Source organism: Meles meles, chromosome 3 (assembly GCF_922984935.1).
Source record: "Meles meles chromosome 3, mMelMel3.1 paternal haplotype, whole genome shotgun sequence".
Classification (NCBI taxonomy): Eukaryota; Metazoa; Chordata; class Mammalia; order Carnivora; family Mustelidae; genus Meles; species Meles meles.
This window is the reverse complement of record NC_060068.1, coordinates 99,109,304-99,125,283: the sequence shown is the minus strand read 5'-3', so window position 1 is coordinate 99,125,283 and position 15,980 is coordinate 99,109,304. Positions and strand designations below refer to the sequence as shown.

The 15,980-nt window shown below is 46.6% G+C and overlaps 1 protein-coding gene across 2 annotated transcripts in view; it reads right to left on the bottom strand.

The window, feature by feature from the left end:
- Positions 1-15,980, bottom strand: part of DPYSL3 (dihydropyrimidinase like 3) — a 112,956-nt gene that overhangs the window by 26,816 nt on the left and 70,160 nt on the right. For both annotated transcript variants that reach the window (XM_046000202.1, XM_046000203.1), the window contains exons 2-3: positions 5,473-5,561; positions 1,265-1,449 (exon numbers count right to left, since the gene is read on the bottom strand). In XM_046000202.1, the coding sequence (XP_045856158.1) occupies positions 1,265-1,449; positions 5,473-5,561 (274 nt within the window). The remainder of the gene's footprint in view (positions 1-1,264; positions 1,450-5,472; positions 5,562-15,980) is intronic.

Below are 15,980 nucleotides of genomic sequence, written 5' to 3'. Positions count from 1 at the left end.
TGAAGCTCTGGCTTCCCTCTAGCTCCTTCCCTAACCTAGAAGACCATGCACAATACACACTCCCTGGACACTGAACAGGCCCAGCTCCCTGCCTGGAAGACAGAAAGCCAAACCAGGATCACTCACTTCCTCAGCCTCCTACCACAGGCTGCCCACATGCGCTTATCAGAAAGCAGATGCCAGGAGCCGCATCCCTGACGTCTGGACCGGCATCAGGGCTTTGGTGGGCAGGCAGCTGCTGAGAGGTCAGCTGGCTTCCTCCCTTCAATTGGAGAAAAGCTTCGGTCTCCCTAAATTGCACCTTTTATAGCCTTTGTGCAATTTTCCTGAGCTTCCACACCCAACCTGCTGGGAACCAACCTTGCTAAAGCTCCAGTCACAAAGGAGGCAGAAAACAATGAGCCACTCCACAGCTCAGCCATTCTGTGTTCTTGGATGGGTATAGATAGTGGTAAAATAAACAGTGCTCTTGCTGACCAAGTTTAGGCCTGGGACTGGGAGGGGACCCAGTTCCCTGGGATTCCTTTGGAACAGGAAGGACTGCCCTGGAATGCTATCTGTTCCATAATCCAGTGGCATGCAACTCCCTAGGTTTCTCTGGAATTGCAATAGTTCCCAGGAAAAAAAAGAGAGAGAGGAAGAGAGAGAGAAAGAGGAAGGAAGGAAGGAAAGAAGGAGGGAAGGAGGGAAGAAAGAAAGAAAACAGAAAAAAAAGGGGGGGGGAACCTCCCCCACCACTTGCCTCATCTTCAGCTAGGAACTGGTCAAGAGACAGGGTAGAGCAGGTAACAGTCAATGCCACCAAAGCCCATGAGTTTCTCAAGCACTGCAGGTCCCCATTACCCTTCCCTCTCAGGGAGGCTAAGCCCCATCCACACAGCTCTGCCTGCACCCTCTGCCCCTTCCTACCTTGGGCCCGAACTGGAAATGCTAAAATAACATGTAGCCCATCTCCACACTTTTCCTAGTGTCCGGCCCGGAGATGACTGCAGATCCCCACCCGCCACACACCCAGCCATGCTCTCAGGTGGACAAGAGGGGACAGCTGTTTTCCTGGCCTTGAGCCCCATGAATCTCCTCTAGGCAACTTCAGGGAGTTGCCAGGCTCCTCACTACCACCTGCTTTCCTCAGATCCCATCAGGCAGAAGATCTGTACACCAAACTGACAGACATGTGCAAGCTACCACCAGAGAGCACGGGGTTAACCCGTCAGTGAAAGAGTCACTTATTGGGACCAGGAATGTGTAGGGCCGGGTGACTCACTGATCATGGTGGTGCCCCCCGCTAAGGCAGCCTTAGTCCCTTGGAAGAAGTCGTCCACGGTGGTCATTCCCTTGTACGGCATCTGGAAGTGAGTGTGGACATCGATGCCTCCAGGGATCACCATCTTCCCATTGGCTTCGATGGTCTTCACTCCTCCAGGGACAATCAGATTGTCTCCAATTTGCCTGGTGACACAGGAAAGCAACTGATCATTTAAAAGAGCCACTTTGAAGACAAACATAGGATTATAAAAAGTTGAGACATGGCAACTTGTATTGATCGGAGTGGTCTTTGCAAGTGATTGGCAAGCCGAACAATCAAGAAACAAATGAAGACAGGTGTACACCCAGAAAACAACTTTTATAGATGCAAAATGAGCTAATCTGCTGCTGGGTGGAACCATGGGTCCTGGCTTCACACTATAATCCTGTGGGTTGGACAATGTCTACAATATAGGTGCATTAGAAATTTTTTTTTAAAGAATAGGTGTTTTTGGCATCCCTTTCATTTTGTTCTTTATCTTAGGGAAGGGTGGAAAGTAACATTTGGAAAAGGATTAAGAGAATGTAAAATAATGAACCACTAGGAGAGACTGAAGAAAGTAATGAATCTTCTAGAGACTACGTATGTGAACTTAGCTACCCTCTTTAGCGAGAGCATCTGTGTTCCTCACAAGAGGGATCTGCTGGAGTCATTTTGTACATTGGCTCCCAATTCCACCCTTCCCTGATAACTTATCTATAAATCACAGCCAAAGGCAGATCCAAAGGCAGAAGCCAAAGATGGACACACCCAGCGGTGGACATCTTAGCAGAAGCATCAAGAAGCAAGAGGTGAGGGTGACCACCTGTAACAGACACACCTTTGCCCAGGAAGCTGTGGCGCATCCCCGTAAGGAAGAAAGGGGACCGGGTAGGGAGGAAGCTGATGAGCACTCCAGAGACACACTGCCTACCCCAGACAAGTGACAAAGACAACTGCTCCTGGCCAAATGTTACCTCATGGACTGCCTGATGTTGCTTGGTTTACAGGTGACTTCACACCTTTGGCTTAAATGGCCAGTTAATTCTAGGGAGACTTAAAAGTCACAAGCCTCAACATTATGACTAAACATGTCCTAAGTCGGGAAGACCTGTACCCCACTACCAGTGGCACGAACACATTCCCTGGCAGCCAGCCCAGACAGACTTCCTCTTGGAACAGTTAAGAAGTCCACCAGTGGCCTTCCAAAGTATAATAAGCTCTGCAACTAAAATAAAGTATTCCTGACATCCCTAAGAGGTTAACTTCACCACATCCCCCCCACCCTCGCCCCAGGCCATTCCAGAGCCACCACAATTCAAAACACACCAAGGAAAAAATACAGCCTCTGACTGTACCTCGATTAGAGTCCAGATACTGGCCCCTATATTCCCATTCTTCTCCCTCCCTGATCTTCCTCAGAAGCAGATGGAGAACCAAGGCTATGAAGAGGTAGTTACCCAGCCCATGTGTGTGTGACTGCTTGTGTGTTTCCACCATCTTGAAAACGAGTGGAATACCATGTCTGAAACAGAAACGCCTTCCCCATTTTTCTCCACGGAGCCACTCAAGGTCACATGAATCCTCAAGTGAAGGCTTGGCTTCCATCTCCCCTCTTTGGTCAAAGCCCAACTGACAGCCAGGTCTAATAATTAAGAGCAGATCTGCCCTAGAGGAGACTATGTGCGTTCACGATCCTGGCTCTGCTAATTACTGGCTTTATGACCTTGGCCAAGTTGCTTAACCTCACTGTGTCTTAATTCCTTCCTCTGTAAAATGTAATAAAAATGTTTCCTCCAAAAGGTTTGGGGTGTAAGTTAAGTGTTACTATGCATGAAGCCCACAGAACACTGCTGGGCACAGGAAAATTCTGTAAGCGTCAGCTATGGTAATTAATAAACATGCTAATCCCACACAGTACCCTCTTCCCATCTTGAATCTCATCTACTCCACCACTTCAACCGTGGTTACTGACCGTATCTGGTCATGTCACGTCCCTTGAATAAATACAGCTATCTCAGTCCCCCTCAGAGACTGTGAGGTCCTGGAGAGGCGATGTAGGTCCCAAGGACAGCCACCAAAGCATGTGACATAGTGTGGGTCCTGTGCCTTGGGCAACCACTTTCCAAATAGCAGGCATTCTATAAACATCCACAGACAGACAAACAGCCATGTAACCACTGGAGGGAATTCTTTCTGTTTTCACACTCTGTGATTTCCTAATGTCAGGACTGGATGAAGACCCACCCTTCGCTCTACCACCGACACACACATATCTGATGGTTACATCCCTTCCGTAACTCCTTGGCAAGCGGCCTTCCCCTCTCTTCTAGAAGAGACGGCATCTCTAGTAGTAGATGCCTGGCTCATGGCATGAAGATGGATTCTGAGCCTGCGTTTAAGGCTCAACTGTGTAAAGTGCTGTGATCAATTAGGGATACCCATCATGGGCTCTGAAATGAGGAAGAAGTATTAGGTACTACCTTTTTTCCATCTCTAAGAATCTCTAAATGAGGGAACTTGCCATCTCCAAAGAGAGCTGACGATACACCATAATTCCTTAGTAAGAGAAAAATATAAGATCATTTGGGGCTTATCTTTTGAAGAAATTCTTGTTTCATGTTGGTTTGCTTGCCTACTGTTTCCATTTTTCCAACAGTGTTCCTGTAGGTAAGGCGACTAAACAAGAATATCTTCATTCATGCAAGTTCATTCATTCATTCATTCATTCAATGTACTTGATTAATATGTTGATCGTTACCAAGTTACTTCCTCCCTGTGCTCCTCTTTCTCCTCATCTGAGAAAAAGGTAGTAATCACACTTGCTTCGTGGGATTGCTGGCGGATTAAAGGAAATGAGGCAGGTAAAACATTTAACTGCCGCTGGCACAGGCTTCACTGTCACTAAAAGGTAGCTCTTATAAAAGTCTCTCCGTGCCAAGGACTGGGTGACGTGCTCAGATACGGAGCTGAACAAGACAGGGTGCTTGCCTTCAGAGTGCTCAACAGTGTCAGAACCGCTGCTGACTGAGAAGAGCACAAGGGATTTTGAAGGCTCATAGAAGGGAAACCAGCCTAGATTTGGGGGCTGACAAGGAACAGCCACCTACAAAAAGTTCTATCTAAGCCAGGGCTTCAAAGATAAGGAAGAGATCCACTATGGCCAGAACCTTACACGAGTTTACAAATATAAAAATAAAATGTAACAAGGCCCGGGATGGCTGCTAGATGCACTGCATACACTGATCTTTTCCAAAATCTTCTCAGGGTGGGGGCCTGTCTCGTTGTCTGCGATGAAAGGCTATGTACAGACCATATCTCTTTTACAGGTCACTCCGGAGGGAGCCTACACAGAAAGGGAACCCGGCTGCACCACTTACAGGCACCCAGTAACAAATCGTTTTGTGTAAGGTAAGTGTACATCCCTGAAGCACCTATTTGAAAGTCTTGTCTGAGGTGTATGTCCCATCTGTGCTCAGCCCACCCAGGTTCTGCCTGAGTCATAGCTCGGTTCAAATGCCCTTTCCAGCCCCATACCATCCTCTGGAGGGATTTCTCCTTTCTGGGCATTTATCTTCACTTGAACTCCTTTGACAGCAACTGCACAAGGCCTGATATTTCTAGGGTGCTGTCATTTTGTGCACATTTTTTCAATCAACTTAAGGACAACAGTCACACCTTCCACCTAAGATGCAGAGAGTGCCCGTCAATATAGTTCACACAAGGGAGCCCGCAGCATCATTTGGTTGGATCAAATTCAAATTTCTCACTTCATTCACAAGACCCATATAAATTAAGGCGAGCTCCCATTTTAAGGGATTATGGGCACCCAGAATGAAGGGTTCAAATAAAGATTCACTTTGGGGCGCCTGGGTGGCTCAGTCAGTCGAGCGTCCAACTCTTGGTTTCAGCTCAGGTCATGATCTCAGGGTCCAGAGATGGAGCCCCATATCGGTTTCATGCTCAGTGGAGAGTCTGCTTGAGGAGTCTCTCTCTCTTTCTCTGCCCTTCCCCCTGCACACCCTCTCTTTCTATCTCTCTCAAAAAAAGACTCATTTTTAAGGAGAAGAAAAAATGAAACACAAAGGATCAAAGGTCTAGGAAGCAAAAAAGAAGCAAGCTTCTTTCTGAGCCTCTGATGAAGAGAGGAAGTACAAAAAGATAAAGATAAGGTTCTACATACTTACTTTATTAAGCCATCTTCCATGTAAATATCAGCATAAAAGGACTGATCATCGTTGACAATTCTACCGCCCTTGATGAGAAGACGGTCACTCTAGAAAAGAATGCAAACAGAAGTTATTCTGAGCTAGGAATCCAGAGAAGAAGGTCGGCTGAGGTTTTCTCAGTTCACCGTTCTAGAGGTCTAGTAGGAACCTATTTACTTAAGACAGCTGTGTGCTCAATGCAGTAGGTGTTTGAACTGAGTATATTTGTTGCGGATCCGGTCTTTCACATTTGCCCCAAATTCAAACTATTCTACAGTTCTACCTCTTGCTCCTACAGCCTACCATAGCCACTGAGAAACATCACTACCTGAGGGAAGACACTATTTGTATCATCTTTCCTGGCTCAGTAAGCAAGAAATATTTAAAGCAGTATATAATACATACGCCAGTGCCTAGCACCATGTTGGCACTCAACAGTGATTCTCAAAAAGGGAACTTGGGATCATGCAATGAAACAGTCTTTGAAAGTCTTTATAATGACATGGGGATATTTTTAAAATTTTAAAATTCAGGATATTTACACATGTATGCACACATACACACAAGGTGGTGGAAAGTGTAGGACAAGCCATGGATGGAAAAAAGATAAAATAGCTCTACTGTTCTATAGTATTTAACCCAGGGTGGATAAATTATGCAGGATTCATATTTGCTTCATTAAACTCCCGCATTTTCTGAAATGTGTTTGTTGCCATTATTATGGGAAAAAATGGCCTTTCTTATAATTAAAGTCTTTTTAAAAATTATAGCTTAGATGAAGTTTGGATAAGGGATCCAACTGGAAACAATGTACATACACTCCAAGGTTATTAAGAAAATATGGGATCGGGGTGCCTGCGTGGCTCAGTCGTTAAGCCTCTGCCTTCAGCTCAGGTCATGATCCCAGGGTCTTAGGATCAAGTCCCGCATCAGGCTCCTTACTCAGCAAGCAGCCTGCTTCTTCTGCTGCCTGTTGCTCTCTCTACTTGTGGTCACACTCTCACTCTCTCTCTGACAAATAAATAAAATCTTAAAAAAAGAGAGAGAGAGAAGAAAAGAAAATATAGGGGCACCCGGGTGGCTCAGTCGGTTAAGCATCTGCCTTCAGCTCAGGTCATGATCCCAGGATCCTGGAATCAAGGCTCATGTCGAGCTCCCCTCTAGTGGGGAGCCCGCTTCTCCCTCTCCCTCTGTCCTCCCCTTCACTCGTGCTCACTCTCTTTCTCAAGCTGTCGATCTCTCTCAAATAAGTATAATATATTTTTACAAAAGAAAATATATAGTTCATATATTTCAGGAGGGGAGCCAATCAGAGTCAGCTTTTAATATCCCAGATTTCATTAAAAGAATGACTGGAGTTTGGATTGCAGCATGAGGGGTAGATGTGGCTTTACTGGATTCCTGAAGAAGAGAATTTGCAGGAGCCGGCTGAGTGGAACAACTTGAAAAGACAATGGTACATTGCATTTGTTAAGAATTCAACTGACAGACTTCAAGTCCATCCATCCTTTCATCCATCCATCCACTTACCCAGCGAGTAATTAATATGTATGGCTAAATACATAGAGAGGATCCTGTTGTTAATGAGTCATACCATGCCACTGCTTTCATGAAACCAAAAAGGGATACGTGGCAATCAAGGAAAAAGAAAGTCAATAAAACAACGTAAAATTGAATCAAGGGTCACAAAATACAGGGGAGCGAGCTTGTCTAACCAGAGGTGGAAAGAGGCCTTTGCGGGGAAGATCATGTAGATGGGGCGGGGATGGAGAGCTGCAGGCAGAGGGAATAGCACGCCCTGTGGCAGAAATGAGTTTTGTTTCTCTGAAAACCGGAAAAAGATCAGTTTCAAGATGGGGAGCTCAGGGATCAAGAAGAAAAGCATCAGCGACAAAGTGGGCAAGGCAGACAACTGGCTTTCAAAAAGGACCTCAGATTAATGGGGGAGGAAGCCCACAAACAGGCTGACTTCCGGCTTCGGAAATAAAAGGGTGTGAACAAGGCCAGAAAATGAGAATTGAGGCTAGGCATCCACACAGGTACAGCAAAGTGCCACTTAGTTCCGCCCACTCCCGGGGATTACATGAGAGTAGATTTCATCACTCCATACTGTCAGGGGAGAGGCTCTGAACGAGGTACCGATCAATGAGGCACCAGGGGAAACACCCACGTGTGCCGCAAGGAAGATGTGTGAATGACATCAATGGCAAAGTCCCACCACACATGATCCACGAGCCCCTCCCGATCTGGGATTAGTCCGCAGGCCCGCCCTCGTTTCCGTTATGGACGGCCTTGTGTTTCATACCACAGCAAAGTAAGACGCATGTAGTTATTGTCACACAGCAGGCTCTGTGGCCACTAAGATTTTGCCACAAAGTTCTCTCTGCCTTCTCCCGTGTTCACGTGGCTTCTGTCGACCACCCTCTTCTTTGTCAAGCCTCCAGTCAAATGGGTTTCTCCTGTAGGATGCATTACCTGACTTGCCAGCAAATTCCACCTGCTCTCCTTGCCATTTAATTCAAACAATTCTATCATTCTAGAATAGCTGCTTTCCTGTTTTGCCTAGAGCAAACACTCCTTTGGTCTTGGGACCATGTCTCTTTTGATCTCTTTACCTTCATTCCTGGAGCCCATCCTAGACAGCTGTTAAGTTTTGGTAAAACAGATGGGTGAAGGGTGGGACACAGGAGGTTGTATCATGTCATTAAGATGGAAAGGCCATCTGAGTCACAAAATGATGTGATGTGATGTGGCCAGAAAACTGGACTACTGTTTTAACAGTAATTGCAAAATTATATGAGGCAGTCCCAGGGCTATGCTTCCCAAACTAGGGTGCACATTAGAAGAATATGGATTCCCAGGCCTGGCTCTAGGCCACGAGATGTGTACTTTATAAACTCCACAAAAGGCTCTCATGCAGCCATCAGCCAGCCCAGCACCACGTGAGAGATTAGCACGAGAAACCACGGTTCTGTGTGTCCCAGGCACAGTTCTGTGTGTCTAGGGAGGCAGAAGAAGCATCTCCAGCAGAAACTTCATATAATAGTCTCAGCGACTACACGGTTTCTCTCTAATAGGTCAGTGCTCTTCTGGTGTTCTTTATTTTCTTAGCAAAGAACTGAAGTAAACGGCTCCGTGGAAAGGGGCCAGCTACCACCGGTAGCGAGCTCAGGCATGAAATATGACCACCCTCCCACCTAGGGAATATCTAGCCTCGGGAACGACTGGCATGATCATTACTTCCTTCAACAAGCATCAGATATCAGCCAAGGGGCAAAAGCCATCTCGGGCCCATGGTACCTACAAAGACATGAGCCAAGTGGAATTAGCATCATTGAGATGGCATCATTGGAAACTCTTCAAATGCTAATTAAATACACCTTCTCTGGCTCAACAGTCAGGAATCTAAATAGATAGAGCACAAAGATGGGTTACAGGCCTGGTGTACGTTTCAGAGATCGGAGTAACAAGACTCTTGCTCTATGGACTGCTGTAGAGCTAATATTATTTCTTTTCATCACGCAGACCAGAGATATCCAAACCTCAGTTCACAGAGTTTGAACAAACGCTTGTCCCCCACCTTTTATTAAAGGGGCTCATTAAACTACTTCATTAATTTGAACTCTTTCCATGCATGTGGGGTCCACTACAAAGGGTAGCCTAGGCAAACCGTCCTCAGACACAGGAAAGTCTGAAAGGCAGGCTGTGGGCTTGGCCTTGAAGAACAGCCTATTTTTTTTTTAAGTTTTTTTTTTTTAATAGTTTATTTATTTGACAGAGAGAAATTACAACTAGGCAGAGAGGCAGGCAGAGAGAGAGGAGGAAGTAGGCTCCCTGCGGAGCAGAGAGCCCGATGCGGGGCTCGATCCCAGGACCCTGGGGTCATCACCTGAGCCGAAGGCAGAGGCTTAACCCACTGAGCCACCCAGGCGCCCCGAAGAACAGCATATTTTAACTGCTGACTACCCCCAGGTTACATAAAACCAAACCTTACTGGCTACAAAACACGCTTGCCTGTGAGTTCACAGACCAGCCCTATAGATGAACATGGGCTAGGGTTGAAAATCCACGAGACAAGCAGATCTGCCATCTGTGATTGAAAGTCATCCTCCATGATGTTAGAAAGGGCTGTTGCCTGGGGCCCTGCAGGGTTCCTCACCTTCCATGCCCAGCCCCTGACAGGGTCCAACATCCATGAGCTGATGTCCGAAGAGGCGAAATGGTCTAGTCTGGACATCTAGCAACGATGTCGTATGATCTATACGAAGAATGATGGTATTTCTAGAGCACACCGGGACCATCTGGAACCCCAAATAAAACTACTCAGAGCCTAAAATATCCAAGGACCCTCACTGCCTTGGGTCCTGCCCTGCTGCCAAGGGCTGAGTACAGTGAGGTCCAGCAGACCAGGTTAGGTCCAGCTGGCTACTCCCACGGCTGGGAAAATCAGGTGGACAACTTAATGAGGTGTGGGATCTTGAGTTAGGACTTAACCCCTCAGAACCTCAGTTTTTATCAGCTCAGAGTGGATAGTAATTCCTAGCTCACGTCTCGCTCACTTCTCAGTGTGGCTGCGTGTGTGTGCACGCATGCGTGTGTGAGCACACGCACATATTACAAAACTAACACAGTAAACACTCTTGAATATTAGTTACATTGATTCCATTCAAATTATTCACAGCACTTAAAAATATTTCTAAAAGCCTTAAACTAAGTATATTGAAGAGAGACCGTCCCCATTTTCCAAGGGGGAGATGTGCACAAAGGCGAGTGGCTTTCTCCAAGTGATAGAGCTAATTAGTTCCAGTTGGAAGCGAGTCCACCTCTCCTACCTCTGGGCCCTGGACAGATTCCCACCTGAACACACCAAACCACTGAACCACAGATCCTGAAACCTTACGACAAAGGGCTCTTTCTGACAGGGCTCTCTTTACTGTTTGCTACTGAATCTGACTGTTCCAGGGCTCAAACTGATGACCAGTTCTCTACGGAGGGTAACTTAAGGGATCCAGTAACTCTGAACCCATAACTTTTAAAAGCAGTGCTTTAAACCTGCCCCTAATGGCCTGAGTGTATTTATGCAGCTTATAAAGGGACCTAACTTACAATCTAGGATAGCACGGGCCCTTCAGGTCTGCCAACGCACATTCTTTTCACCCTCGCTAGTGTATGGTAATGATTAGAAAAAGCAACCTTAAAAAATGCAGAGATGATCAGAGAAAGGGAGAGAAGAGAGAAAAAGAAAGGAAGAGAAGGAAAAGAGGAGAGAGAGCAAGGGAAGGAGGAAGGAAGAGGGAGAGGGAGGAGAAAATAAGCTCTGTAAGGAGGAATGTGGTTACGAATGGCTGGATTCAGGGCACCTGGGTGGCTCAGTTGGTTAAGCATCTGCCTCTTGATCTCAGCTCAGGTCTTGACTCAGGGTCGTGAGTTCGAGCCCCGCACTGGGCTTCACACTGGGTGTGGAGCCGAAAGAGAAAAAAAAGGCTGGATTCCAACTAGAACAGAGAATGAAAGAACGGAATCTTGAACTCAAGCCTACCGGAGATGTGGGTTCCCATTTTAGTCTTCCTCGTCTAGTCTTCAACTTAAAAGAACTTAAATCACCACTTCTGTCTATCTGAGGTAATGAGAACACGCCTCCCAGAGAAACCGGAGCCCTCTGTGGACTTCTTCCCAGTGAACAAAGTCAGCCTGAGAACAGTACTTAAGACACATCTGTTCTATACTCTGCCGACATTCCAGCAGCTCAGAATAAGAACTATAATCCTAGGAACAGAAAAGGAGAATATAAAATGAAGAATGTGTTCCAAAATCAAATATTTTGTTACCTGTGTTCAAATCACAAAGCACAGACTCTGATCCCAGTGGAGACTTGAGATCCTTTTAAAGACGAAGGCGCAGGTGGTTATTTAAAATAAATTCCCAACTGGGTAATTAGAGTTAGCTCCCTAAAAACATTCCCACTCTGAAGAATACATTGGGATGGACAGACAGCATGAATGAAATCTTGCTGGGTTTTTTTTCCCCCTAGAGCAGCATCATTTAAAGAAGAAAGAGAAAGGGCTTTCTAAGAGAGTCTTGTTGACCCAACAGAGTATGCAGGAAAGGTACTGAGTAGAACCAGAGCTCCCATCCTGGCTCTGCTGTCAAGTACGCAGCTTCAGGTGAGACACACAGACTGGAGCTTAACCTCCAGCATCAAATGCCACCACCTGGCCTGGACAAGTGACTTGGCTTCTCTAGGCTTCTGTTACCTCGAAGGGGACAATGCTAGCCTTCTCTGAGGGCACTGGTGAGCATTATGGAGCTATTGTACTCAGCCCTGTACAAACACTGAAGATATGTGAGCTCCCATCTTTGTTAGAGCGAGCCAGTGTAGAGCGGCCCGCTCACAAATACTCAGGAAGACCTGAACGAGCACTTTCGCAATCAAAATAGAACAGACCTTGCCAGAAAGGGAATGCCAGAGATGCCAGGGCCCACACAACTCCCAGCAACTCCTGCCACCAGCAGCCAGGCTCAGCCAAGACTTCTTTATTTTTTTTTTTAAGATTTTATTTATTTATTTGAGAGAGAAAGTGAGAGAGAGCATGAGAGGGGAGTGGGTCAGAGGGAGAAGGAGACTCCCTGCCGAGCAGGGAACCCGATGTGGAGCTCGATCCTGGAACTCCGGGATCATGACCTGAGCCGAAGGCAGGTGCTTAACCAACTGAGCCACCAGGAGCCCCAAGAATTCTCCTTTTAAACACACTCCCCAGAGGACAAGTTCCCATGCGCCTCCGCTCCCCCCCACCCCCGCCCCAGGCCACTCCCTCTTTCACAGCAGTTAATGGAGAGTGGAAGGCAAGATCTTTTTTTTTTTTTTGTAAAACTGTAATAAGTTTAATACTATAACCTACTTTATTTTTTTCCATTTTATTTATTTTTCTCAGTGTAACAGTATTCATTGTTTTTGCACAACACCCAGTGCTCCATGCAAAACGTACCCTCCCTATTACCCACCACCTGTTCCCCCAACCTCCCACCCCTGACCCTTCAAAACCCTCAGGTTGTTTTTCAGAGTCCATAGTCTCTTATGGTTCGCCTCCCCTCCCCAATGTCCATAGCCCCCTCCCCCCTCCCAATCCCACCTCCCCCCAGCAACCCCCAGTTTGTTTTGTGAGATCTTAAGCCTGTCCCCAAACCCACTCTCCCTGTGCCATGTATGGATCTGTTTCTAGGACCCTCCATGACAAACAGGCCTTGGCGACAGACGGAAAGAGAAAGATTTGAGAGAGGAGAGACACCTTGAATGGAAATGCAGTTTCTTGGCTCTGGGTCTCTACTGAAACTGAACACAGGTTCACAGTCTTGGCTGTTCCAGACCTCTGAAATGCTACAGACAAGTCTCAAAAACACTGTTTCACTCATCATCCAGACATACTTAAGACCAGGTGTGCTAGGTTAACCTAGGGCACTCCCTTCAAAAACAGAGCCCACTAAGCAGGATTTGTAACAGTGGGAACCACCATTTTTGCTTTCTTTATTATATTCACTTTGGCCCTGGCGGGGCAGAACCCAAGGCAGGAAAAGCAGGAAAGAGGTGCTAACAATAGAGGAAACAGTAGCCAGGAGAGGAGTACTAACCGGAGGGGGTGGCCACTCACTCCTCTGAACTAGAACATCAAGGCCAGCTGTGTGCATTCTTCCCTCCCCAGACCCACATCAACCATTTTAAAGGGGTGATTATCAGAGGGCCAGACAAGGTACGTGGCCTGCCCTGGGTCAGAGTGGAGTGGGGGATGAGCTGTGGATGGTATCGTAATCCTCGCCCCCTGATAACGTCCCTCCGTCTTCTGCAGGGTTCCAGACACGTATCAGCACAAGTGAATAACCAGGGTAGGAGTGAGAGGACAGGGAGGGGAGGCAGACAGGAGGAGCCACGAGGCTGCCCCAGTTGCAAGCAAGAGGGTCAGCTGGGCCTATGAAGCCCAAACCTCGGACATGTGTGCGCCACTTTCATGAAGGCTGACATTAGAGAATGTACTACTGTCCTTTACATAATATTATCCTTACATAAGTGTATTTTCCAAGTAAACACTGTCTTACTCCTATAGTACTTACTCTAAGCCAGCATCACTTACCAAAAATAGACAGCCAACCTAGGAATGGATATTATAAAAACATCACTGCATTTTGGCGACATTCTGCTGCCTTCGAGGGGGTTCTAAAGGAAGAGCCCAGATCTGCTATGCTTGTTAAAAAGCAAAGTTACCTAGTGTCAGGGAGGTGTCCAATTAAGACAAGCACTATGCTAAGCCTTCTTCCTTGAACTACTCAGGTAGTTAGAAAAAGAATCAGAAAGGGGACACAATGCCTCCCTGTGGGATTCAATGTTATCAACAACCTCATGTAGGACCTCAGGTAGGAAGGACCTCATGGAGGAATCCTTGCTCTCCATCAGAGACCCTTGCTCTCCATCAGAGACCACTGTGGGCCGACATGGGCCAACGTAGGTCCACACGGGCTTGTCAGAAGCAAGAGCAGGGCCCAAAGCAGAGCCACAGGGAGATTACTGGGGCTCATGAAGGATCTCTGTGTCCGAAGGTTCGGTTGGGGGAGGAGGGTGAGAGAAAGAGGCAGACTGGGGAAGAGGGGTGTGGGAACATCCCTGGAAGCGCCAGAGCTGGAGAAAAGAAGAACGCAGCACATCTCCAGCTGGACTCTGGGAGGGGAAGGATAGGGAGGCTGCTGTCCAGGATGGACGCCAGCCCCAACAGCAGTTGGCAGAGCCACGCAAGAGTTTAGGGAGCGACCAAGAGAGTGTGCGAAAGCAGAATACAGACTAAAGAACGGTCAGTGCTTTGAGGAACTAAATCATGGTCATCTTTGGTGTGGCTTTAGGCGATAGCTTTGTGTTTTGTTTATGACCTTTTTGGTTTTGTTTGTTTGTTTTGTTCCTATTTAGGCCTCAGATCTATGCAGCTACGGGTGAGAGTGCTCTGCACACAGGCCAACTAGAAAACTAGGGTCCAGCTTTGTTCAAACACAATCCCGTGCCCCTTTGGTTCAACAGCCTGTGCAAAAGCCAAATGCCTACTTCATCAGGAAGGACTGCATGAAATTTCAACCCAGGACTTGATTCTAGGGATAAATGGGCTTAATAATTCATTCCTGAAACACACACTGGTGTGCCTACTGCCTGTGAATGTGTAGGTTCAGAACGTGTAGGAAAAGTAAGCTATGAACACAGAGAGTGAATGAAGTCAAGAGAAAGGGTCAAACTCTCCACATAAAATGTTCAGGGGTTGCTAGTGGTTTGGGGAGGTAGGGAGGGAGGGGGGTGGTGAATAGGTGAACAGATGGTACCCTGAGGATTGGGGAGGGCAGTGAAACTACGCCATAAGATACTTTAATTGTATGGGTATGGGATATTACACATTCCTCAAAACCACAGAATTGCACAAGAGTGAACCTTCATGTAAAACTATCACTTCTGTTAATAACAGATCAATACTGGCTCATCAGTTGTAACAAATGTACCACCCCAGGGCCATACGCTGATAACAGGAAGCTCTGGGGTGGGGGGAATGGAGGGAGATCATGAGAGAGCTCCAAGCTTTCTATTCAAATTTTCTGTAAACCTCAAAGTACTCTAAAATGCAAAGTCTGTCAATGAAGAGAGAGAAAGAGAAGAAGAGAAAAATCCTCTGTCCAGTAGAAATCAAAGAAGGGTTCACAGAGCCCTTATCAAGGTAGGCCTTGGGAAAAATGGCTAATCTGGACACCCAGGTACGGCCAAAGAGATAATTCTGATCAGAGCGGGAGAACAATCATTTACTTTTTTAAGATTTATTTATTTTATTTGAGACAGAGAGCCAGAGTTGTGGGGGGTGAGATAGAGCAACGGAAGGCAGAGAGAATCTCAGGCAGAGTCCCTGCTGAGCAGAGCCCATCAGGGGGCTCGATCTCAGGACCCTGAAATCACAACCTGAGCCAAAACCAAGAGTCAGATGCTCAAATGACTGAGCCACCCAGGCGCCCTGAGGAACAATAATTTATAACTAACATTTACTGAAACTTTTTCTTTCTTTCTTTCTTTCTTTTTTTTTTTTTTTTTTTTTAAGATTTTACTTATTTATGTCAAAGAGAGAGAGACCAACAGGCAGAGGGCGAATCAGGCTCCCCACTGCACAAGGAGCCCGATGTGGGACTTGATCCCAGGACCCTGGGATCATGACCTGAGCTGAAGGCAGATGCTTAACTGACTGAGCTCCTCAGGCATCCTTACTGAAAATTTCTTTTGTGCTACAAAGTCTTCAAAGAGATCAATGAATCTTCCGGGAAATGCTGTTATTCTCCTCACTGAATTGAAGAAGACATGAAAGCTTACAGATGTTGGCTCGTGGTCCAACATCATATAAGCAGTCAGTAGCAGAACCAATTGTACCAGCGCTAGAAATGCATTTCAGTGGGCAACTGTGGTGTTGGGCCGAGTCCCCGATGCC